This window comes from Falco naumanni, chromosome 2 (assembly GCF_017639655.2).
Source record: "Falco naumanni isolate bFalNau1 chromosome 2, bFalNau1.pat, whole genome shotgun sequence".
NCBI classification, from domain to species: Eukaryota; Metazoa; Chordata; class Aves; order Falconiformes; family Falconidae; genus Falco; species Falco naumanni.
The window spans coordinates 115359815-115386393 of record NC_054055.1 but is presented as its reverse complement, the minus strand read 5'-3'; the positions used below and the strand labels follow the sequence as shown (position 1 = coordinate 115386393).

General features: G+C 39.4%; 1 protein-coding gene across 2 annotated transcripts in view; it reads left to right on the top strand.

Moving 5' to 3' along the window:
• The first annotated feature begins 1322 nt into the window (after positions 1 to 1322).
• The window catches only part of CD247 (CD247 molecule), a 57678-nt gene continuing 32421 nt past the window's right edge, over positions 1323 to 26579 (top strand). Inside the window, exon 1 of one of the 2 annotated variants that reach the window (XM_040582991.1) lies at positions 1323 to 1540. In XM_040582991.1, coding sequence (XP_040438925.1) covers positions 1483 to 1540 — 58 coding nt within the window. In that variant the 5' untranslated portion in view covers positions 1323 to 1482. The remainder of the gene's footprint in view (positions 1541 to 26579) is intronic. The other variant, XM_040582992.1, reaches the window with a different exon arrangement.

Sequence of the window (26579 nt, the reverse complement as noted above, 5' to 3'; positions counted from 1 at the left end):
CATCTAAGTAATGTTTTCAAGATTTTCTAATTCAGTTGTCTAAAATGTACTTTTTATTTCTGTTGCTAAAAGTGAAAACTTACTTGTTCACATTTGAAATGAGACAATAGTGTGAGTTGGCATTGCTGTGTCAAGAGGTATGATTTCATATAAATGCACTAACACTTTGCTGGAGAAATTATTTCTGTCTAATACCTCTTTCTCAGGAAGATTTTTATAAAACTTCAGAAATCACCTTGCGTACTTATATTTCATTATACTGGGTTTCTTCTCCCCTCTATTACCCTAAAGGAACCCCAGCCACCTGGCCACATAGAGGCAGGCATGGGACAGCCAAGGGGTGGCAGGGGCAACATCCATGTGCTGGATGAAGAACCTGGACCTGTGGGAAACCAGGCTTCACCTGTGTGGCTGCCGGGCAGACCCGCTTGATTTTGTATTGCTCAGAGAACAGTGTTAACAGGTGAAAGCTTACAGTGTGGGGCTGAAAAGCCCTGCTAGCTCCAGACGGCAGCCATCTTCAAACCACTGATCTCTCTCCTGGGGTGTGCTGCTCTGCCTTGGGATCTGTCACCAGAGGACAGCTTCAAGCAGCAAGAAGGTTGAATCTCAGGGCCAGCTCAGTGGGTAGGAGTGGCGTGCATAGCCAGGGGCTGCCAGGCTTTCTGTTTCAAGCCGAGTGAGGAGGAGATGCACACAGTGCTCTCCCACAGAGATGACACAGGCTCCCCTCCTTACAGGCTGTGGAGCCTTGGAGGACAAAATGGCTCCAGAGCTCTGCACGCACCAGCATCCTTTCAAAATACAAAGATGCAGCGTGTTCATGTCAAAAGGCGTCTGCTTCACAGACAGGTACAACTGAAATGAGCCAGGCAGGGCCAGTTGTGCTGATAATGTCCTGTGGATGCCGTCTGCAGGGACGGGCAGAATCCAGCTCTCACCACCCTGTACCCTCAGAGGGCAGCCATGTTCGGTTGCTGGTGGTATGCCGTATTTCAGTTAGATTTGGAAATGGACTTTATATCTTTACCAGTTTAGCCAGCTACTTGTTCAAGAGTGACTATAACTTAGGATTTTCAACCTCTGCTTATGCTGTACAGCACTGTTCTATAGTATCCCTTTTGATGTGAGGCCAAATTTGATAGCAGACAGGCTTTCTGGGCCTCCTGTCGAGATCTGCAGCTGCTGTGACTGGGATGACCTAGGACCCACCAGACAAACTGGAAGGAGAGGAGAAAGAAGAAAAAAAAAGCCTCGCAAAGAGAGAAAAAAAGAAAAAAAAAATAACACAGAAGGAAACCCCAAACATCAATACCAAGAAGGCAAACCCCAGCCCTCAGAGGCTGGGCGGCAGAGGAAGGCGCGTGCTCGGTGCCGCTGCCGGCAGGTGGACTCGGAAGGGGGTGGCGGGGCGCGCTTCCTGCGGCGGGAGCACAGCCTGCCGGGGTGCTGCCTCTGCCCCCCGCTCCCCAGCCCGGCGACATGGAGTGGAGGAGGATCGTGCTCTTGGCCGTCCTGCCGGCGCAGATCCCAGCTGCAGGTAAGGCAGGCTTTTGTTCTACCAAGGAGTTGTTTTCAGGCCCTTCTGAGGAAAGGGCATGATGTTGCTGTGGTGGGCTCGCCACCGTTTTGGTAGCAGGAGGGCATGAGGCGCTCGGAAGCACCGGTCCTCCTCCTCATGGCTGGAATCGTGGGTGCCACTGACCACGGCGGTGGGGCTTGTGTCCAACCACCATGCCACAGAGACCCTCTGGCGGGCCGGGGGAAGGAGGCAAGGACAGCCATTGCTGTCGCTGCGGCCTCACCTCCTGCTGGAACAACTGCCACAGCTGAACTGCAGGCTCACCATTAAAGAAGGCTCTTGGCCCTCACCTGGGCAGCTTGCCTCGTGATTTTAAAGGAAACATTTAATAAAATACTGAAAATGTAGTCACTTGCAGTAATCCGCACAAGAGAAGCGTTTAATTTGGTTAGGTAAAATGAGAGCTGTGTCGCTCATAAGAGGGCGGCTGGTGTGCAGCAAACAGCATCCCCAGCGGGCTGGATGTGGAGGGCAGCAGGTGAGGAGAGGCAGGGCAGGGTCCTTCCTTTTGTGTCTCTGCCTTCATGCTTGTCTCTGCTAGACACAGCATTAAACGAAGTAATTTTTACCTTTATATATTTACTCGTGTTGGCCCTACTTGGGCAGAAAGCAAAGCAGCCTTGGTACGCACAAATCTTCAAAAAGTCATGTTGATTTTGGGGGAGCGGGATGTACTTCTTAGTAGATCAAAAGGGCAGCAAAATTTACATGCAGAGAAGGCCTCGTCTGAGGCCGGAATTTGGAGAAGTCTGCCGATACTGGTAGGTCACATTTGAGTACGTATTAAAGCAAAAATCCACTGAGCAAGTTTCCCCCACGACGTACACCCTGACTGTACTGGACAAAGGCACCATCCTTACACTGAAGAGCTTTGGTGGCTGCCACAGGCTTTTTATTTAAAAATTCTCTGTAGATTAAAGGGTTTCACAGCCCCTTGCTAACGCTGTGGGATCAGTTCTGGTAATTTGTGGAGGTTATGTTTCAGGAGGGTTTTAAGCAGAGTCGTATGCTCTGTGGTAGGCATGCCTTCTGCTCGTCCTCCGTTCAGCCTCTGGGGCCTCTGATCCTTTCTGATACCTACGTATGAGTATGATACTTCTGGTACTTCTATTTTGTATGTTGCCCTGTATCCATAGATGTGTATAGGGCTAGAAAGGTAGGGAAATTATTTAGGTCAAAATGCATCCACCGAAAAAAACCCCAACGTTTTATGTTTTCTCCTTTCAACCTGTCACAAGATATCAGTAGTTCAGGCTCCTATTTGTATATTTTTAGCATAAAACTTCTATTGAAAAATATGTAATACAGTTTGCAGATGGGTAAAGCTGGCCCTATAGGGGTCTCTGGTGCAAAGCTGTTAGGAGTATTCACGCTCACAAAGAATACACGGTATCAAATTTTGAACAAGGTGCTGTTGCCATTGATCTGTAGAAGGAATCATAGAATCATTCAGATTGGAAAAGACCTTTTTAAGATTGAGTCCAGCTGTTAACCTAACACTGCCAGATGCTTGCCTGTGGATTTGAGGGGAAGTATTTTTGATTGTATACCTGTAATAGTTTGAAGAATAATAGTATTTAGCTTAAAAGTATAGGTAGAATAGAAGCAATGTAGCACAAAACTTGTAGAATTGTTGCTACGTTATTGACGCAAAATGCACAGTAACAAAAAGGTAAGATCACCATGAATTCAGTTCAAAGATGAGACCAAACAGATGGGTTTTTTAGCTTAGAGTTATGAACAAAAGCAAAGATCTGCTACAGCCCGGAGTGTTTTCAGGCCTCCTTAGAGTGAAGTGAACTTTTATGTTTTTTCATAAAACAAGCTCATGGTGGACAGAGATTCAGTAAGCTGTATACCGCCTTACAGTGAGTTCATTCCATATATACTGTAATGCATTTTGTGCTTATTCTTCAAATGGTCAGTTGAAAGATACTAACGAGATTGGGACTGATGAACTTGCAAAGCTTTTCCTTTTGAGTACTGAAGTGAGTAGGTCAGGCATATTATTAAAAAAATATCTAGAGATGGGCCACACATTCCGATACAGATTTTGAATTACGGACACCAGATCACAAATTTCAGAATGCTCAAATTTGACCTTTGAGCAATTACAGTGAAATCCATATCATATGCACATTTAGTTTTGTTCCCCCTTCAAAGGTACAAAAGTGTACATCTGGAAGTTTAGCTGAGGTCTTCCTATAACCCCTCTGTTTAAAAAGTGTGTAAAAAATAAGTAATTTTAACTTCTGAGCAGATGACTTATTAATCATGTTTTTCATTGAGACGTAAGAATGTTATTATAAAACTTCTACCCAAATATTACAATTAAAATTGTAAACTCTAAGAAGATTTTTGTAGAGCTTTTAGTCTGAAGTATGACAGGCTTCAATAGCAGTGTGGTGGGCAGTGTTGTAGAATTGCTTCTTTTTTGGCTTTTTTTTTCAGGCTGATAAGATGGCCTAATTTGTACAAATACACAACATGCATATATATAAATATATGTGCAAGAGTTCAATGACAGCACTTCCATGATTTTCACTTCTTTACAAAATAACTTTTCTCAGAATCGTCTGCTAAACAGAATTGGACAGTGTCCTGTTTTATGAGAACTCCGCGGAAACTAAAACTTGTCAGCCTTTGGCAGGTATTACTTGCATAGGTTATTTTCAGTGGTTTGCTGCTCTGCATAACCATGTCTTCTGCCCATTGGGTGCCATGGTGCCAGGAGCCTTTTTTTATCTGGTTCACGGACAGGAAGATAAAATGGACAGGTAATGGATTTTTAGGGGTTTTCTTGTTCCTTCCTTTTCATCAGATGACTTAGCAGGTCTGCAAACTACAAGATTTGTGAACTAAGTCATTTGCAAACCTATCCAGGAAATACAAACAAATAAAACCAGGCTATTTTGGCTACCAACCTCATGTCCTTATGAGCTGTGTTAAGTTCTCATAGATGAATTCTTGTTACACTTGGGGGGGGGAAAGGGCTTAATTTTACATGTTTAATTTCCTTTTTGTCATGCCTGTTCACAATGATTCATTAATAATTCATGGAAAAAACTAGGAACTGGCACATTAGTGAATGGAACAAAATGTAGGCAATGTAGCCTTTCTTTGTAAAGGGAAATTTGTTGAGCTCTTGCAGTGCTATATTCAATTCTTTAATGCTTGTTATAGAGTAAGTGCTTTCTATCTGAACCCTTCCAAGCAAAATTCCTAATAAATGAAGTAACAAGTCAATGATTGCTTTCCTTTTGATTTTTCATGTACGCTAGATGGGAAGTATATATAAAATAAAGCTGTCTGAAAATATATTTGTATTTCTTCTGCTTAAGTGTGTCCTTCTTAATAAGCCAAAGTGTGTGTGTGGGGAAATAGGAGGTTCCCTAGCAGCTTAAAGGGGACAAGAACTTGATTTATGAGTGAATGTTCATGTGGGGAACGCTTACGACAGCCATTTTCTGTTATTCACACAAACTTGAATTGTGACTAGCATGAGGAGTAAACCCATAAGCAAGGAAAAAAGATATAGGTACAAAAATAAATTGTTTCCTAACTATCTCCAAACTGTAAGGACACTCCCTTATGGCAAGAAAATAAAGTACATTTTTACGGTGGCATGAATGGAAGATACAACTTCTTAAAACCACTGAAAATATGCATCCTGCTAAAGGTATCTACTTTGTCCATGTGCTTGTGTACTCATAAGCCTATTGTTGATTTTTCACTGTTCTACTGATACAACTTCAGTCAACAGCTAAATTTCACTCAGTTTCACTGCTGTTTCTTTTTAGCATTAAGAAAAGAATTTATGCTATTCTAGAATCTGTGAGAAACTGAAATTTTGTTGATTTTTCTGGTTTGTACTGTTGTATAATGTAATGAGATTGGCTTCGAATATTGTTTTCTTAATTAAATTCAATTCTGCTCCTTTACAAAATACAGATTATTTTTAGATTTTAAAATATGACAGTCCAAATCTGATTTTTAAATTTTTTTTCAGGAAAGCAATGAATACACTTAACTCCACTTTGTCCTATGCAACTGATTTATAACTTTGTATGTAACAGATAAAATGTGCAGGCAAATAAAAAGCTTAGTTTGCAGTTATTCAGTCTACTCACTCAAACGCACGCATCTCAGGAGACAGTGGAGATGTGTGTATTTATCTACATACAATGGATATATCCATCTTTATGAAAGTTAGGCTTACCTGTGTGCAGTTCTTTTGGTCCTTTGGCAATTTAGCTATTAAAAATAGAAGTGAAAACAGCTAGCTCCTAAGCCTCAGAGGCTGTACGCACTGTGTCTGCAAGTTCTTGTTAAGGGATAGAAGCCATCTCAGTGTTTGCATCATATAGATTGGAAATATTTGAATCCCTACAAGTTTCCTGGGAATAAACCATCAACCTTTAGAGACCCTTTATGTATTTTGTTACCAAGACTTTGTTATATGTCTGTCAAGTCTTACGAGAAGAACAAGTTTGGTGTTTTCGGTCTTCACATACTTTTGGTATGTAAGAGTATGTTAAACACAGTGCTTCTGGCAAGCAGGTTGCGAAGCCTGATGAAGCGCTCATGCTGTTCGGCCTATTTCTTTCATGGGATGTAACTGTGAAAAATTCATTTATATTCTGATTCTTTCTGAGTAGCAGAACATTTTAAAATTTGTTATATTTTTTAAGTGAAGGAGAAGCCATAATGATAACACAACTCTTTTGAAAGCTCAGATAATACGAAGGTGAAATAAATACTGAATTAGAATTTGATGGAAGCTGACAAGAGAAAAAGGTTGGAAAATTTTCAACAAATGATAGGTAGCATGAACTGTAGTGGGACATGCTGAGTAAGTCTAGAGGGTGGGTAGTTGTCAACACTTGTGGTTGGGGTTTTTTTTAAGAAATCTCACCACATACATAAGATTTAAAACTCAAACTGTCGTCTTAGGTGAAAATCTTAACTTTCACCATAAATAAACTTTTCTAGGTTTCTAGCTCGTAAAGGAAGCCTTGAAAATGCACATGTGCATCGCTCCAGAAATGGAAAAAGAGCAAACCAACTGTCACTTATAAATTATATATTTTTTAAGACAATTGCTATTTTTTGGGGGGGGTGGTAGGCCAGCCTGCCTCAGGATGCTGCAATGCTTGCATTTGGCAAGCACTGAAAATAGCTTCCTAGTCAAAAAGAAAAGTATATCAAACATTTAGAACCAGAGAACGCTTAGAGGAGCTTTCCTATTTCAGCCCCAAAAATTTGAATTGTAAAAATTATTAACAAATGTTGTTGTTATCAAAACAAAAAAGTCAGAGTAATGGACTGAAACACTTTTCTATGCTATAAGATGTGATATCCAGGAAATATCCAGGGGAATATTAATTTGAGTGGTGTTTCATTTCACTAAGTGTACATTGGCCATTGAAAAAAGGAGCAAGGTATGTGATTAAAGCCCCTTTTTTCTGGTTCATCCAAATTTTATAATCACTTTGTTCCAGCCAGGAGCATGAGTGTTTTGCATTCATTCAGATTAGAATGTTGCTGTCATCTGTGTGACAGCCAAACCTGAAATAAGCAGAGCGAAATATTTATAAAAATTCTTCCCAAATATTTAATGTGCAAGTATATATTGTAAATTCATTCTGATTCCCCATGGTGCATATCTCCTCACAAAGCCAAATGAGACTCAGGAGGGGCAAAACAGAAAAATGTCCAGTTGGTACTGACTGGGTGGGTGAGAGCAAACCCTAATACTTACACAGATCCTGCAAATGGATCGAGGCTCTTTGTGCAGGCATCTGTATATAGTAGCAGGGTCCAAACTAATTAGATGCTTTGTTTGCAAAACACTTATTTTGAATTAGTTAATACAGAAATTAATCTCAAACTAAAAATTAACATATGATAACTTATTACTTATCAGATCAACTTGAAGCAAGAGTTTTGGTAAATGTCGCTTCTTAAATACTCTTGGGAAACATCATTTCAGTGAAAGAGATTAGCCTCCTAACGTCAGATACTGCACATTGCTAGTTTTCAAATGTTTGTTTTGTCATTCAGAAATAACTGAACAATTTGAATAACATCTTTAAAAAGTATACATAAATTGGATTCCTGGGCTGAGACCTTACCGCTCACTATTAATTCAGCAGAATTTTAAACCTTTGCAAAAAAATTTTTTGACTTGTATAATGTTATACATTATAGTGATACAATTACTGTAATATTAAATATTTTTTTCAGTCGCTTATCAGTAAGCTTCAGTTGGAGGACCCAACATCAAGGCTTCGATAGAAGCCCTTTCTCTGTCTATCCTCTATGTGCTACTGTGATTTATATTGTTTCCCATCCAGCCACATAAAGCCAATTGCAAGAAAGAAGTCTTACCCGTATTATGTGAAGTCATCTCCTTCTGTTTCTCTCTCCATGATGTGAATTTGTGCGGTATCATCACTTTGGGCTTTTGTGTAAGTAAGGTGATTTCAGCAGCACTTTGTGCAAGCATGCAGGTGCATTTCTGAAGATTGCAAAAGTAGAATAAAGTCTTGTAAGTTGTGCTAAGAATCACATTCTGAAGGAAGGATACAGAGAGAGAGAAATATTATAGAATCTGTATTGTGTAAAAAATAATCTACCTAAAGACAGTTTAAGAAGCAAGCAAACAATTCTGTGAATTACTCAGAGTATAGTTGCTCTTTTCATAAAATATATGTAGCAAATCAGTTTCTTTTGATAATTTTAAGAATGTTATTTCAATTCTACACATTTCTTCCTAGCAACTTGCTGATAATTTTCAGGATTCATTTGCTGTTTTATGTTATTTTATGGTTTATTACCTAAAGGTAAGATACCTGACTGAGTGAGTGTGCACGTGTGCACAAGTGAACTCTTTCTTAAAGTCTTGGCCATTATAGACTAGAAGCTGTTAAGGGAATTTGTAATAAAATATTTTCAGGAAAGGTGTATGGGAGTGGTGCTGTGTGAAGTAACGTAAGTATGCATTTTTCTGTTCAATTTTTTTATTATAACTTTTTGTTTTTCTATTTCTCAGGAAATGTAAAAATTCTTGCTATTAATATTGGTTGAGCACTTAATAGTCCGTTGGAATCTGAAGACTTAAAAATGCAACAGAACCAAAGTAATCCATGTGATAATTAACCTACTTTGGAGGCTTATACAAGTGATAGATTTGACCTCATGCTTGTTTGTTACCTGCACTTTTTTTCTGATCATTTACCTGCAATATGCTCTTCATCAGTAATGGGCTTCTGGTTCTTTCAGTCTCTCTCTGCACATGTAAATTCTCTGCATCAGTTTTGCCACCGGAGTTACTCTGATGAATAGAGTAAATGAATTAAATCTTTGCAGGTGGTAAGCTTAAAGAGAATTGGTGAAAGTAAATGAGATAAACCCAGAGTTTTCAACAATCATCCTCTGATTTCCCTTTTCCTGAGAAGGAAAGGGAGTGATACCCCATCACAAGTTGCCTAATTTTTAACTTCTTGAAACTATTGATCTTCTAAATGTAACACTGAGCATTCATGTATTATAAGTGTGACTATACCTAGTGGACCAGAGAAGATAAGCAAGGTTAACCCATATGGGTTTCAAGCAGAAGGTCAAACATCATTCCAGTTACTTTAAAAAATGAGCATCTAGTATATGCCGTAAAGGCTTTCTGGAACAGCTTCTCAGAATAAGCATCTAAAATGGAAAGAAAAAAATATCTCTAAGTCTCTTTCAGTAAAATTAATTTTAGTTATGCTTTCAGTAGGACCCAGTCTCACTTCTATTTGAGTAGGGAGGTGTGGTGGGAGCTTTGCCTACGCATCACACCACACTGTATATGAGCAGAATTATGCCGTGAGCACTAGCACCTAGCACAGCACTAGCACAGGTGGGTGGCTGTGGACTTCTGGCGAGCTGTAAAATGCACTTGCTGGGAAGCCCAGACCACTGCATGGAGCGATCGCTTTTCCATCCCCAGTTCTGGCATACGGCCTCTTTCTGCATCAAGCTCAATACAGCTTGCTGAGAATATGGATTGCTTTTTCCCTTGCAAATTAGGAATAATTTTATTGAAAATGGCACAACATTGTACGCTTTCTTCATACAGAAAGTTTGTGAGAGAACTCAGAGTAATTTGTTTTAAGGCAACTACTTCCCAGATGATTAGCAATGCTGCCTTAGATGTGATCTAAAGTTCTGATGAAGACTGCTTGTAATTTCAAAGTTATGGTGTGTTGCAAAAAGTCTGAAAAGAACTACACATTTTCATGAGATTTGCTTTTTTGGAAGAGTTTTGCATAAAACACAATGCAATATGAAAAGTTATGCATACCAGGTTCATTACTGGACTTTTTTCCTGAGTGTGCATTTTGATCACATCTTCAAGTCTTTCTCCTTGACATTAAACAACCAGGAGTCTCTCACAAAATTACTTCTCTCTAGAAGAAGCAGTTTTAATCTACCTTGTTTGGAATTCTCTCTTAAATTTCAGATGTGTCTAGTATTGATGTGAACTAGGCAGAACTGGAATTCTCCTCCTCCTGTCTATTCATGCAGCTAAATTAATCTCTTTTTGTTTAATAAATCAGATGTTATTTTACTACTTCCCTCAAAACCCAGCAGTGCTATAATGCATTTCTTGCTGCTGTTAGCTGTGTCTCTTCTGACGGAAAAGCAGTAGCGGATTTTAAGACTTAGACAATTTTTTCTTTTTCTTTTTTTTTTTTTTTTTTTATAACTCTCTTAAAGAAGTTGGTTGTGAACCTTCAGCCCTATCTTATTGTAACATCTTTTCCAAGGTGTTTTTATCTGATTTTATCTGTCTCGGCTGCAAAGTAGCAGCTAACAGATTTCTCCCCTTTCTGTCTTGCTCTTCTTTTTAAATCTGGGGCCAAATGCCTATTTGTTAGACATGATGGCTTTAGCAGAACAAATATCAGGTTTAAAACAAAGCTTAAAAGGAAGCAACTTTCTGCAAAACTTTGCAGCATTTTAATTCCATCCCCAACCCCCTTGTTTTCCACTAAGGTAAACCAAACCCGTCCAAAATATTTTTGTGAGACACCACAGTCTGTGAGCGATTAGTATTCTGCATTTGGGAAGAAGGAAACCCAGATTCCACTTATTCTGCGTGACTCAGAACAGGAGCTTGAACAGGACTCCCACATGCTAAACCATTTGAGAGACACTCGCTGGTTTTGATGAGAAATTCTAATGGGAGTCTAGAAACATTTCCTAATTAACCTGCCATCAGAATTTGTGCTGGGAAGTGTTTCTGATGAACTGGATAAACCTATGCAAAAATGAAAAAAACCCTCAACTTCAGTTGTAGTATTTTATAAAGTCAGTTTAATCCTTTGCAGTCAATTAATGGAGTACATATATCCAAGAGTTTCCCCATCCACCCTTTCAAAAACTGTTGTGTTTTCTTTAGTAGCGACTGTATTTCAGCATGACCAGAATCCCAAAGCAGGCTCCTGTGTGTGAGACTGCAAAATGGGGCATAGAGGCGGTACGGTTCTCTTATGTGTGGGTATATAAGAATAACATCAGTATGAGTACTGATAATATATACTCATATATTGACAATTCTGCCACTTCTGAAACCACATGTAATTATACAGGACTGGAAGATGTAGAAGCGGGTCCTCAGCTACTAAATCTTAAGTGTATGCAGGAATCTGAGGGAGTCAGCAACACAAAATATGATCAGAAGGGGCAATCTGAGACAGCCCAGCACATGCAATGACCTTTCTTGCAAAAAGTGATTATCTGGGGCCAGAAAGGAGGGCTTCAGGTATTTAAAAAAGCTTGGCAAGTGGCTTCACCTCTAAATGTGCTGCCTGCATGCTGCAGCTATACCGTGGGCATGGTATTTAATTTCTGTGAAACTTTCCCCTTCTAATTAGGTCACATCAGTGTTTCAGTAAATGCCGCTTATTTAAATGTACCTAAACTAGCTTTAAATTATCTACCTTGTTTATGCAACTCCCCGGTGGTGTCAGCAGGAGTTTTTCTTCAGACAAACTGCTTGGGCATTTACCAAACTCAGCCAGATTTTTGCAGCTCACCCGAAGATCTATGCTGAAGGAAATACGCTGTTATCAGCTAGTTGAAAAACAATTTAGTGATGTTTTTGTGAGCTGCTGTCACCTCCGTAATGACTGCAGCATATACAAACGTTTTGGAAAGGAGAAAGTTTCTCATTCTGTGCCTTTGGGTTCAGTGGGGTTTTCACCTCTTTTGAAGCTTCAGAGTCATACATAGTAGCAGTGTTCAGGTTCATCCATAGTTAGAAGGTATCTTACACCCAAGGACAGGGGTGTCTCTAAACAACTATACTATCTTGCTTTTGTTTTTCAATTTGCATGTATAAATGATTTTGCAAAATGGTTTTAACGAAGTCTGCAGTTAAATAATGTGTAATTCCTAAAGCAGTTTTCTTTTGAGGTTTTCATTTTCAGTGTTTTTCTGTTTAACTCTTCATTATCTTGTTGTAGTTCTGACTATTGTTAAAGTATCTTCTGGTGCTTTTTAATCTATGTGATTAAGATGATTGCTATTAAGATACTGACAAAAATCAATATGAATGGAGTGTAAAATTTTTAAATTGGGAAGTTCGACCTTTGGGATTTAATCTGAAAGATTTGTAGAGAATTTTAACTATTCCAGTCATCCTCACTGCTCTACAAAGGCTTTCACTCCTTAGTGAAATAGTGGGTTTTTTAAGATAAAGCAAGAAAATTGAAAAAATTGAAAAATGGGGTTGCAGGTTATGTACTCTTAATTGTGGCTGATTTACTGGTGTAACCTTTAGAAAGCCACCAGACTGTTTAGGCTTTCCAATCAACCACTGTCCAAGCTTAATCAAGATGGACCACTGTTAGCTGTTTTTGTTAACTGTAAATTGCTTATCTGGTTGTTGATATACAAATAACGCTTAGAAAGTGTTAACGCACTTAACAAGTCCTGAAGACTATATGCTATTTTAGTATTTGATCAATCAACAAAGAGGCTTATTTGCCTGTTTCATGATGGTGTTCTGAAAACTGAGATCTATCAAGTATCCTTTAGATCCTCCAGTGTTAACATATTTTGTATTCACAGTGACCTTTACTGCTTACAGGACAGCCTTTCCTTGCATTGGGAAAACGGCCAACGTTTTTCCTTCCTTCTCTTTTAAAAACCCTTTATTATTCTAGATTCAATTGAACTGATGAGAGAAACAAAAAAATCTCAGTTATGGACACACCGTTAATCTTCCTGAAGTGTGGGGAAGAGGGGGGAAAAATAACGTCCTGTACAGGCTGTGTGTTATTTAACACTTAAAAATCTTTTTCTAAAAAGCTCTTTAGAAAATGTGCTTTAGAGATGAAAAATGTTTATTGCGCTCCACGCCATGCATGCATGCTGTCACTGTGCATGCTGGTACAGCTCTTAAGGTGATGGTGTTCAAGCCGGTTGGCATGAACCAGCCAACTGAGTCTTACTGTTTAGAGGCAGCGGAATTGTGATTGCAGATATATCTGAACAATTATTCTAGCCACCTTTTGCTCCCACAAGAACACCTGTGCTAGGATCTGATGACTGTAATGTCTAAATATGTAATTTAGAGTAATTATTTTAAATGGAAATAGTTCTTTCTATTTCAGTAGGTGTTGAAGTTCAGCTCTCAGGTGTCTGTCATCTTATAACTGCATGCTGCTTTTCTCACAGGTAGCTCCTGGCTATTGAGGACTTGCCCTATGCATTAACTATTAACCAGGCAAGGACTTCCTTGGGGATTTGACTGCAGTTTATTTGCTCAGTGTATGTAGCCTCCTTTGCCTCAGGCTCTGAATAGAGCACCTTGGTTTTGAACTCCCTGGTCTTCGGCTTCCGAGAAGCGAAGTTGCCTAAGGGGAGCTATACTTCAGCGGAGCTTTTGTACAGGGTGCTTTGGCTTATACAGGGTAATATATGTAATGTGGCTTGGAAAATGCTCAGTGCTTGGCGCTTTACCTATTACCTGTCTTGTATGGGAGAACCAGAGGAGTGTGAGCTTGCCTGAAAGCTACTTCGGATTTTTTTTCCGAAGCCTTTCAGTCTTGGGGTCTTGAGCTGAGAAGGGGTAAGGGAAAGCGTGAAATATTTAGCAATAGAGTCCTAAAGTCAAGTGTCACTTTGAAACGGAGTTTACACATAACTCATTAAAACATTGCCTCTTCAACATCTGTGTGTAGCATGTAAAATAACACCCACATGCATATTTGTGCAGAGGATTTGAGACAGGTGCTGACTGCTATCTAAAATACAATGGGAGGAGAGAAGATGAAAATGAGTGTGCAATACAAAAAATAGCATAAACGTGTTGCTGAATTACTTCAGGGGGATCAGAAGAAGGTTTCACACCATCCAAATAGTTTTGGCATAGGTTATTCTTGGGGCAAAACAGGTAGAAACTGAATTCCTACTTGGGAGAGCAGTTTGCTGAGGTTATGGCATGGACTTTTTCAGGCAGCTGACTGTAGGAACAAAAAACAGTTTGCCAAGGAGACCAACCTCAGTCCTTTGTTCCAATTTATGTATTTGAGGTACAAGAATACCCAATGCTTAATCAAGCATATTGCACACATATTTATGCTATTAAGTTAATGGCTAGATACAAACACAGATGCTATTGACACTGCACAAGTGTATGTGCAGAAAGCATGACAAAAATATGTGCGTGTGTTTGTAAGCATGTGACAAGCAGATTTGAAAACCTATTAAGTTCATATGTGCTATTTGGTATATTAGCATAAAAATGTGTTTTGAAGCTATTTTAAAATTAGATTTAATAAGGATCAAATATTTTCTTCAGCAAGAGTTTGTTTACCGCTATATGCATATGTATTAAAATTACAAAATCTATTGATAATCATTCATCTTTGACCAGATAAACAGCAGTTTCCAGTGAGTTAAGTGCAGCTCTACTATTACATACATGCAGCCCAAGGTGGGGGAATAATGTTTTCTCAGCAGGTGCCAGGAATAATGGAATATTTATTTTTTTTAAGCTTGACATTACTATTTCAAAGACCGTGTGTGCTACTGCTGCTGGGACCTCCTCTGTTTCTGTCCTACTTCCTTTCTCTTGCTGAGTACTATCCGGATTTTGTCCTTTATAAGCAAGAAGTGTGGGTATGTCTTTCTAGTTATTTACTTTCCCATTAGTGATACATCTGAGACTTACTATCATTTCTGTAATAGTAAAGACTGCTATTAAATAGTTTGAAAATCCAAACAGAAATCAGAAAATCCGGAAGTGTGAATCCCTAAATAGCTTTTTAATTTTCATTATATTTGCCTTTTTCTGACCATACTACTTGTATATCCCTGGATGTTCTCTTACACACATGTATGTGTGTCTAATATAAAGAAAGGCTTTGTGTGTGTGTCTGTCACCTTTTAGGATTACACTATGGGAAGGTAAGGGCTAGCAGACTTCCTGGCTTTAAGATATTGAAGTTGTTAAATTACAAAAGCCTGCTAAGAGTAACACTTTTGATATTATTTGAGAAATATGTAATTTCCCTGCTGTAAGAAAGCTGTGAGAGAGAACAAAATTCTCTCGGTCCTTCTGTATGGTCAGATTTGCTTTGTTATCCCTAAAGGACAGATTGGGAAATGAAAATACAAAGAATCAAAACAGCTCTCCTCAAACCTCATAGTGGAAGAATTTAGACTGAACTAAATGATCACTACTGAGGATAAAATAATGATTTGACCTGCTCAAGGGTTTTTCTAATTCAGATGATGTTCATGTAATCTAGTGAGGTCCATTCAATAAAGTGTGTGTTTTAGGCGAGAAGAATATGTGAAACTGGTTATGTAAGCAATTAATTTCTTCCTCTAAAGCTGCACCTATCCCTTCCTGTGATCTTTCTGCCTCCAATTGTCCTTCTGTTTGGTGTGAAAGTATTTTTATTTTTTTTTATTATGGTTTGCTTCATGTGTCCTGCTCTCTAGAATATAATGGTATATTTCAGTAACAATTTATTTTTAGCAGTGAAAATAATAAAGGAAAAATAACTGGTTAAAACTACTGCTGCTTCAGTAGAACTTAAACTGAGAGTGGAGAAAGGAATAGTATAGATCCTTTTAATGGAATTGTGAGACACAAGATTTTTATTTTTTTTCCCTATGTATTCCTTTCATATACAGGCTCTCTGAACTGTCAGCGGTGTGGGAAGAGCAATGGTCTTTAAATTTAAAGAAAGGGCTTTTCAGCAGCTGCCTTGCTTGGATTCATCAAACAATAATAGACAGGAATATGTTTAATTTCTGAATTTTCATTGTTGACTACCTTTGCTAGCCAGCTTACAAGTACGAACATGATCCTCTGTGACATGCAGGCTCTAGAATTTACATCTAACCCCAGTTTTCTGAATCATAACAAGTCTGAAGTCTCTAGCATGGTAACTGCAGAAGCAAGTATTACTATTAAATGCAAATTACTTGTCTGTTGCCTTTGGAAAGAACATAATGTTTTATTTTGATACTACTTCCATAAAATGTTCGATTTTATGACAGAGGGTATCTAGACAGTTGATCACAACCATGGCAATTCTGTCAGCTCTGGAAAGGTGTTGATGGGCTGGTTTCTCAGAGGAGAAAGAAGTCAAGACAGGAAACCATTAAATGAGCACCATACATCTACTTGGCTGTATGTATAAGACAGACATGCTGGGCTACACAGAGGGAGAAAAGTCTAATTCATTGTGCCAACTGATAAGGGAAGAGTAGGGTGATGTTCTGCCCTAAGGAAATAAACCTTTGAGACGTCTTTTTGATCAGAGAGGCCTGTTCACATTGCTTACCCCAAGGTGTAGTTCATTGTCACAATCATATTCCTTTTCCTCCAAGTGGTCCACTGTTGGTGGGTGGATTGTGTGGGGTCATGGAAGGACAGAGGCCTCAATGCTGTGTTGCTCACTGTGTGAGCTGTCACCTTCATACCCAGAATCGTGTATCAGAAACCAACTGTGTGAGTGTTTCACCTCATATATGAAATTAGTCTAGGCTGGCTACACCACACTTTTGACCATTATTAGCACCTCAACAAGTATCAGTGTTGCAATATGAATGGGAAATCTCCCAAAAGCCACACTGTAGGTGGACTCTTCTGTGAAAGCAGACAAAAAGAAGCTACTGTGCAAAATCAGTCAAGCTATGCTGCAAAATCAGATTTTGATAGTTCTCATTACAGTGTGGCTAACACATTTTGGTCTTGCAGTGTAGACAAGACCGTGAATTGTGTCTTCACCTTGTCCCTGAATTATGTGATAGCCTTTGGTTTCGGTTGGGCTGTAACATGATTTGGGAATGTGGCTTGACACCACCTACACTGCAGAATAAACTGTGTTTTTAGCAGGGCTGAGCAATTATCTTGTGCGTACCTGCTCCTCCCGCAGTGTAGACTTTTAAAATCTTTTAATGAATCAGCACTTGCTACTAATTTTATTACTTTCATTAATCTAATGCCGCCTTAGAAGTTTGAAGTGCTTCATAAGCACTAATAGGTCCTCACGCTACCCTTCTGAAGTAGTATGTTCTTGTAATGTCTGTTCTAATGGGGTAAATCAAGGCACAGAATGGTGAAATGCCTTTCAGAAAGTCTCTGGCAAAACTAGCAATGGACTTGCTGATTGCTCTAGCCATTAGCTACAGTACGTTTCCATGTCTGAATTGATGATGGACTAATAGCATGGAAGGCTAGACTAGAGCGGGCAAGAAGCTATTTATGCAAAAGTATATTTCAGGTCCCCTGATTATGAGTTTTTAACCAAAGCAAGGCGAAGTTGTTCCACGTTGCTATTTGTGACCGAAAACAGTGACACAATTAGAAACCCATGTTAAAATAAGAAAAGTATCTCCACGCAAGCTGTTGCAGCAAGAATGAAAAGGACTGGAAGATAAATGCAGTGCTGAAGCATGTGGTAGATGAGTTGTAAGATACTCCATATATCTTTGCAACCACCAAATTAAAAAGAAATTTAAAAATAATCAGCCAAAGCAAAATCTGATTGACAAAAAATGTGCCACATCTAGCATGCAAAGGCCCAGACATAGCAGTATGACACGGAAGGTGGTTAAAATCCATCCAGTGCTTCGTAACAGGATGCTGAAAGGTTACTATACCAAAAAGTCCAAAAGGACAAGTGCAAAGAAATGTAGAGATAAGGAATGAATGAGGTTTATCACTTAGCATTTAGGTTAAGATGGAAAGCGCACTGGGAAAGGCAAGTCTTACGTGATATCGGATACAAGATTTGAGGCTGGTCATTTAAAAGGTAATATCTTTCTATGATACGCCCCTTGTTACTGGGAATGCTGAAGATGTGCTGGAAACCACAGTACAGCAGGATTTCGCTTAAGCAGCCATCTGTTGGATGGAAGCGGCAAAGTTGGCTTTTCCTTGAAAGAGCTGGACATCAACAGCAGACATGAGAAGGGGTCAAGATAAAAATAACCGCCAAAGAACCTGCCAAAAAAGTGTTGTTCTAGCAAAATGACAGATTGTTGCGTTATGGCCAGAAGGGAAATCTCTTTACTTCGAGTCTGTTTTTCTCTTGAAATGGCAATACTGCAACTGCTGTATTAAATTAAAGGCTTCAGTAGAAGGAAAGTGTATCAATCCACCTTCTTGATTTATTTCTTATTTCTGGCAACATTTTAATAGAAAAGTACATTTTCTTTTTGTTTCAAGCAAAATACATATGAGAAGCAGTAATAAGGTCTTGAGTTCTCAGGGGATTGCTGTGAGACTGTATAGTGCATCTGTGTCAACCCAGATATCCTAGGATCAGTGCTGGGTAGCAAACCCTCAGCAAGGCTGCTGCTGGTTTTTGCAAAGCATCAGGATGATGAACATTTGACTACCTCAAAATATTGGCATCTGTAACTGGAAAGGTATGTAAATTTATAACAGCAGGGGTTTTCCAAGGTGTTGAGGAGTAGGGAGAGTGGGAGGCAGAGGAACCACCATAAATTTTCTCCAGGTGCACAAGCTGAAAATGTTTTGAATACTTCCCCTTTAGATTTGCCAGGCTAAGTTAATGGCAAGAATCAGAGGGGCTTTCAGGAAGGCTCTGTGTGGGTGTAGAAAATGAAAACATGGTAAGGCCACAGTCTTCAAATTCATACAATGAATAAGTTCAATAATGTCATGGGGTCTGAAGTTGTGATATTAATTTCCGTCCTATACAGCAAAACAGCAGTGCACCTTTCACGCTGCCAGGTATCACATGATGCTATCCCATTTGCAGTGGTTTTGGATCCAGGCCTGTTACTGCTCTGCCACATGAACTTCAAGTGGGCACTGCCTCTTTCTGTGCCCCTTGCCTGCCTTTGTTACTACTTAGCTCAGATTCTAATTATGTAGCACCTCACACTGTCCAGAAATTAATGCACTAGTTGAAGCTAAGATGAGACAGAAACACGAGTCTTTGCAGGACTGAGGTACATGCAGACTTTTGGGGACAACTGCCGTATTTAAGCAGGTATACCTGTAACACCGCAAACAGTACCGTCCAAAACTGTGATGACTGAGGGCTGAGGCCCTCAAGACTAATGATTTACAATAACAATTGAGTGTTGCTGTTATTGTTTTATGGGCACTGAACACTCATCAGTGAGCAAAACACAACCCCAATAGTAAGGCAGGTTGCTATCAGGAATTTCATGTGATGGTAAACTGAATAGCTGAGTATCTCTGCCAAAAGTCTCTAGGTAATTTAAAACAAGAGAACTCAATATGTTTGTGGGTTTGGTTTGCTTTTTGTTTTGAGCTTTCTGTCCGTCTCCAGAGACAGTGGCGTTTTCTTGCGAAAGCATCTTAGAAACTACGTCTCTTCCACTGCTGACTTGTTTAGGGCCAGATAGCTGTTGCAACACTGAGGCTGACTCCTTTTGTTTTCAATGTCTTTTGTGCACAACCTCTGAAATACACAAGTTTCAGGCTGCTTTCCCTTCAACTCAGCAGAAAATATTAGCATTACTGATCTCTGTGACAGAGCAACGGGTGACAAACTGCCTTGTCATTTCAATCAAAGCCACCCACACTTGTCATTACATTTATCCAGGGTTAAACTGTTCATTACGCACTAGCCTGGGCTGCCCAGGGTAGCTGTTTTTCTTAATCTCTTGTCATAACTGTTGTAGGTTGGAGGCGGGAATGAAAGCACCTGCTGACTGAAGTGACAGCTTTATTCTAGGAGCTGGGTACTCAGCTGAAAGAAAAAACAAATGGGGACATGAATTACTGGGTATGCGGTTCAGAAGGATAATGCATTTTGTAGAATTAAGAATTTGTTTAGAAGAAAGTATGTAGCAGTTATCTCCTCCTACTTCTTATATACCCTACTTTTTGCACGTGTTTTTCTGTGTTCCTCTTGTTTCCTTCCCCCACATGAAACTGCTTTTTAGGTTTGGGGTTTTTTTTTGTTAAGAGAATTTGCTGCTTTATTTGGAATATAATCAACGCAACTCGACACAGATTCTTGTGCCAGTTTTTGTTTAAAAATGCAAATATATAAGACAAAATGATGTAGACTCAGCTGATATAATCTATTTCACATTTTAATAGCACAAGTCCAAATGCATTTTATTTTTAATTTTGTCTTTTTACGTCTCAGTGTGTTAACTGTCTCTGGATGGTAAACTTATTTTTCTTCATCTTGTCTCTAAAGTGTTAGGGTAATACAGTTTAGTGCCTTATTTCTTGGAAGTGGGAATCTTGTTTTGAGTCTGATGCCGACTTGCTTCACCTCCCACTTACCCTACAGCTAAGTGGAAATAAAGATGATTTTTAAATTTATTTTTCATTAAGTACTATGCTATTTGTGGTTAAAAGCCCGGCTATACTCCCAGGAGACAGCTACTCCCCAAGCAGCTAAGGGAGAAAAGAATAATTAGATTCCCCCAACCCCCAGCCGCTGGAAATAAAATGGCTGTGTTTCAGTTATTTTGAATAAATACTCTACGTTAGACTTTTTAATCTGATAAAATTTACTACAGGTGCATTAGACCTTTGATTGAGTTTTCATAGTATGTTCATGTACTAGGTATAGTGCACATGTATTTATATTTTTTATAACTTAAACCACCTAAATTCTGGCAATAATGCCAACTATTTGTTACTACTGGACAACCTTTGAGAACTCGAACATCCAAAGGAACTTCAGTGACCCAAGCTTTGAAACAATATAACCTATTATAGAGTGTATTCTTATTTCTTCCCAGTTTGGCCAACCCTGCACAGATAAAAGAAGTGTTTAAGGTAACAAATATATATGGTTATATATTTTAATATCTGTCTATATTATACATCTATTTTATATGATCTTTAATATATATTATTGATACATAAAATATCTCAATATGCTGCATGCTGAAAGTGTGTTCTAATATTGCTGAAGCTTTCCAAGAGAATAGAGCGTGCATCTTGAAGTTGTGCTCTGGGGCAAGCCTTTATGATTATGACCATTAAAATAAGGATTTCTTTTCATATGGAAAAGCAACGTCAGTCATCTGACATGCACCTTCCCCTCGGCGCTCTGAAGAGCAGGGCTTTTATCAGCAAAGTTTCTCTCTGCATGTATAAATACAACAAGTAGGCTGGAATAGTTTTTAGGAATTTCCTAAATTTTTTCTGCCAGGTACCTGGTTTGTTCAGATCCTAGTACAGTGAGGCAGGCATAGGCAGAGAGGATTTAGAGCTGTTTATTGCAGATGAGCTGTCATGCACCTGTGTGTAACTCAGCACGGTTACATTTCCCGTGCATCGGATGTGCCTCCTCCCCGTGCAGTGTGCAAATGCTTTGGGGCCCCCCCGGGAAGGAATGAACCCAGGCTGTGGAATAATGCTGCTGTGCAGGTGTCCTGCAAGAAAACACGTCCATGGTACCCACAGAGGGACTAAGGAGAGCCAAGCACCAAGAGAATGGATTACATCCCCTCTCTTTTTACCAGGGGAGAGCTGGTGAGGACTGTTAGGGCAGAAGTGAAGGAAAACAGAGTAACTCCAAAGGGTTTATAGTACGGTTGTCAAGAGAAGAAGCAGCCACTCAGCATGAGGGGAGGTGGGGTAGTTCTGAGATACAATGGGTGTCATCAGACACATTAAATTTTTTATAAGGCAGAGGCAGGTGAATCTTTTGGCCTGATACCATGAAGAGCGCGGACCTAGACCTTCCTTTGGGATGAATAAGAGCAATGAAATATCAACGGTTATGCAGAATCAGGCTTTCTTGTTGTCACACGGGATTATGGGGTTACCGATGGCTCTTTTTGAGTTTGATTGTAATCTATTACTGGATGATTTAAAATTGGAAAGCATCTATAAGATGTATGTGGAGGGGGAAAAAGGGGAAGATGAAAAGAAAAGGAGAAGAGAACGAGGCAAATATTCTGTAAAAGGTTACGCTACTAGGAGAGACAGCCAAGGGGGAAACAAAAGGGAAAGCATCAGAGGATAAGCAGCAAAGCGTAAGATTAAGGGTAGAATTGTAGATATGATGGCCCAGTAAGTTACCTTTATATCATCCTCTTCATGTGAGAAATGATCCTGGGAAGCCAAACTGTGGTTCAGAGACAAGATGCAATTCAAACACTGCTTTGATTGTGACCCCTAAGGCAACAGTAAAAATGACCTTCCTAAAGTTTTGCTTACATAGATGAGGATGAGCGCAGAGTCCCAGAGACAACTCTGGAATCATCTCATGAGGATCGTGGTGGTTGAATCTCACACAGCATGAAACTGTGATAGCGGTACCTCCCTTGTAGGTAAGTATGTTGGTTTGGATAAACGTGTGTGTTATCCATCTGAACTGTCCACACCAGGGTATGTTTTCCTCCCTTGTAACACTTGCCATCCTCAGATATTTCAGTTACTCGTGCATTGGTAGTCTGTAAATAATCCTTGCTATTCCTTCACTGACTGCCAATATTGGGATTGAACCACCACAGGGTCAGTTCTGCATATGACAGAATAGCAAACTTGCTGCCAATACTTTGGGAACAGAAAGAGGAGTGATCAATTACAAGTCTATTCACCTTGTACCTCAGTGGCCTGAAATGCTTCAGGATAAATTCTATGGGAAAGACACAACAGAGGAATAGGGAAAGTAAGATAGAACACAAAGTAGCTTTACCAAAGATTTATTATGAGGATAACTAAACTGATTAGTCAGTAAAGCGTTATTGTTTATCTTCACATAGGAATGGATGGTGGATTTATTTGGATTGTTTTCTGTGGTGCTACATGGAACAGAGAGGAGGAAGTTTAGGCTAGGTATTGTAAGGGGCACCGTGAAGTGGCTCACGAGAAAGTGCCAGTAGGACATGCTCCAGAGAAAATCTGAGTCTGAAGAGACTATTAGTGCGAATCTTTGAGAACCGATCTGGATATTGCTATTGCATTTAATGGCAGTGGCAGAAAAAGTAGATGTGTGTGAATAAAATTTACTGATGACACAAGATAGGAATATGTTTTCAACACAGAAGCAGACTGTAATATCAGACAGGATTTCACGAACTGGTAATAGCAGTGAGACGATAGACATGCTATGGGAGCGTATAACAAATCTCTGCTGTACTCTAGTTGGGCACATAGTGGAGGAGAAGGATTAGTATGTTGATTGTGTGCGGTATCATTGAAACTAGCAGTGAGAGAAGCCTTGTGAAAAGAGATCCCAGGATCTATTAAAAGCTGTACGTGCCATAAACTGGAATGATATATGCTATATCATTGCATAGAAGATTTTTTAAGCAGTAAGACAGAATTTTGTGTTTTGTTTTGATCATCCAAATACAAAAAGAAATAATTCAAGTGGAACAAGTATGGGCAATAAATAGTAGGAGGATCAGGGAAATGGAGATCCTGTTGTGCAGAGAAAGACAAATGGGCCTTGGCTTCTCTGGTCTCCAGCAGAAGGCTGCTACCCTTTCTGCAACAAGTGAGGTCGTAAACACAGAGGACAGAATGCCTTTTTCTGATAGCATTGTCAGTTTAAAAGCTTTCTGCTTCTGTTCCAACTCTGTGCCATGCCCTTGCCTGTGGGAAGCAGAGCTGCCTGTGAGAGCCTGGAGGACCAAGGCTGTGCAGCAGATGAAGGGCAAGGCTGGCGATGGACAGCTCGGGGCCAAGGGGAGCAGGGGCAGCTGCTTACTGAGATGGCATCGCCATAAAAAGATACAGGAGAACTCTACTTCCATGTTAAGCTAAAAGAATAATAATGTCAGAGCAAAAAAAAATAATGTAAAATTAATGTTTAATTAATTGAAAATGGAAATTCAAAGATCTTTTGTGTCCCTCAGAGCAGCTCAGGTTCCCAGTCTGCCAGGGAGCAAGGGAATTAAACTGTATACATGCACCCGTGGCAGTCTTAAAACAGAACATGAACTGTCTTCGTGCACCTCTGGAATGGGATGATGGGGAGGCATTCTTGAGTTATATGTATAACAACTCAACCAATGAGTCCTATTTACCTTTAGTTTTAAAAATCCCAAGCACAGCCACCTATTTCCCTACAAATTATGCCTTTAGAATGAACAAAACTGTGGTAAACTGATTAGCTCATGGGTTCTCTTTCCTCCTGTCAGAAGTGTGAGGGAGAATTGCATGTAAATTGCTGTCTGAAGTTCAGAGAAAATTGGTACCAACTCCAGCAATGCTTGAGTTCACAAATTGCTGTGTGGAAGTTACATTTTATTTTAAACTTTATTTGAATTGAATATAAGTATTGCAATGCCTTGTATCTTTAGCTACGTTTTGCTCAGTGGCAAGACATTCAGATCAGCGTAATTCAGGTATGTGAGAAATTTCATGCTTACTGCTTGAATGTGCCACCATCTGCCTTGATAAACAAGAGGAAGTGACTGTTTACTTTTAAAAACAAAAACAGGAAAGTGAATTCTAGTGTTTCCCCCACTTCAAGCCTACTGCCAGCCTAACCCGGATTTCTGTGCCCTACTCAGTGTTTCCCCCAGTGATTTTGATTGGGCACATCAAGTATTCATTTATTTCTAATGTGTTTTAATGTGTATTAAAAGGAACTCATTAATAGCATCAAGTACCGTTAATACAACAACATTGGATCCTGTTCCTTGAGCATGCTGGTAAATTTGGAGAGAGCAGGACAAGAGCCTTGGTCAAAACCAATGTGAGTGAATTTTTTCCCCTCCTGTATTTCTTTTCAGTGCTGAAGGCATAATAAGTTTGGAAGAAAGTGTGGCTCTTGGAAGGAAGGTGATAGATGAAAGAGGGTAGTTTGGCTGTGTGTCAGAGCACCTGAGATTGACGTTAATCCCTTCCTCGCTATCTGCATAACTAAACTCAGTACTGCAAAAAATATTTACCCAGTTCTATTTGTTACAGAACTGTCAATATGTCATATTTTTGTCAAATTCCCCATGCTTTTGTTTGTGTTTACTTTTGACTGCAATCTAATTATTTATATAACCCCAACTTTTTTGTTTTTTAAAGCATGTAGGTTTGGCAGTTGAGTGGCTCTGCTATTTCCATCACACCCTACCTCAATTTGCTTGCACCTTGTCAGTAGTCATATGCCTGCCTGCCTCTACCAATTTTTTTCTGCCCTTCTGTAGCAGGTGCATGAGTCCTCTCTGCTTATGTAGTTTTAGGAGTTACTGAATACTCATTAATGGTCACCTGAACTGTCTCTTCTTGACCTCGCTGCACCCTGTGGTTTTTGCTCTGAAACTTGCAGACATGCTGATGAGCTGGAAAGCTTTTCTGCAATGTGAAGGCTGTACTGGCAAAAAGGTTAGCCATAAGACTTAAGTGGAAGAAAGTGTTGGTGACAAGAGCTGTTCTGTAAACATCTTTGAGTGTTGGAGCATCACCAGGTTCTGACTCTGGGGCACAGCTTGGGCAGTGGAACATACGTAGCTGTACCACATGACCACATGTGCAGCACACTGCTGAAAACAAGCAGAAGAAAAACCCACGTAAACTCAGAAAGATGATGACTTCTGTGAACTCATGTGTTTCCGCGTGTGAGGCTGACTCCCGGGGGGTCTGCCGTTGCCTTTTATCGTAAACTGCAGCACGCAGCTGAGCTGGTGCTTGCCAGGCAGACCTAAGCCACAGAAAACTCAGTTCTGACTTTTTGGTGAACTGGTGGGGTCAAGTCTGCACCCTGATGGGCCTCTGTCACTTGTGGTTTTGATTAAAGGCTAGTGTTACCATTCTGTGCAACAGAGAGGAGGGTGGTATATATTCCAGGGATGATCCTTGTTGACTAAACCAGAGAAGTTTTAAATAAAAGTTCTTTCCTTGCCATTCAGTCATTGAATATTCTCCCTTTGAAACTGCATAGACTAAATTTAAAATTCAGGCTGTTACAAAGTTTTATGTAGTGAATTAAACTCAGAAATGCCGATGTTTTAATACCAGTGTAGCAGAGAGATGTTAGTGAATCATGCCAGAACAAGATATCCCAAACAGTGAGACTTAAAACTCTTTTCTGGAGTTAACTGGAAATCTTTCATCTGTTTCAATAATCATTTTTTTCTAAAGAGTTTTCTTATAACAGCCAGAAGATTCTTTGCTTTAGAAAAGGCATACTGTTTGATATTTAAAAACAAAGACTTCATGAGAATTAAAAATGAAATATTACATGAAAGTGTAGATGACTTTATTTCTACTGCTGATATGTCAGGGAACCAAACCAGAAATAATAACAAAAAAAAAAGTATATTTTTTATTTTATTTTAATCTTTCCGAAAGAAAACTCTTGAAGGTTGTAATCTCTCCCAAACAGGTACTCTGAGCTGTTTTGCTCTATGAGCATTTAAGCAAAGACAAAGCTCTTTCTTTCCTTTTTTTTTTTTTTATAACTCCATGGATACACGTTAGCAGCATGAAGTATTACAACTGTATTTTTGACACTCTTTTTAGTGCCGTAAGTTCTTGTTTCTTTAAAATAAAAACTACTGCAGT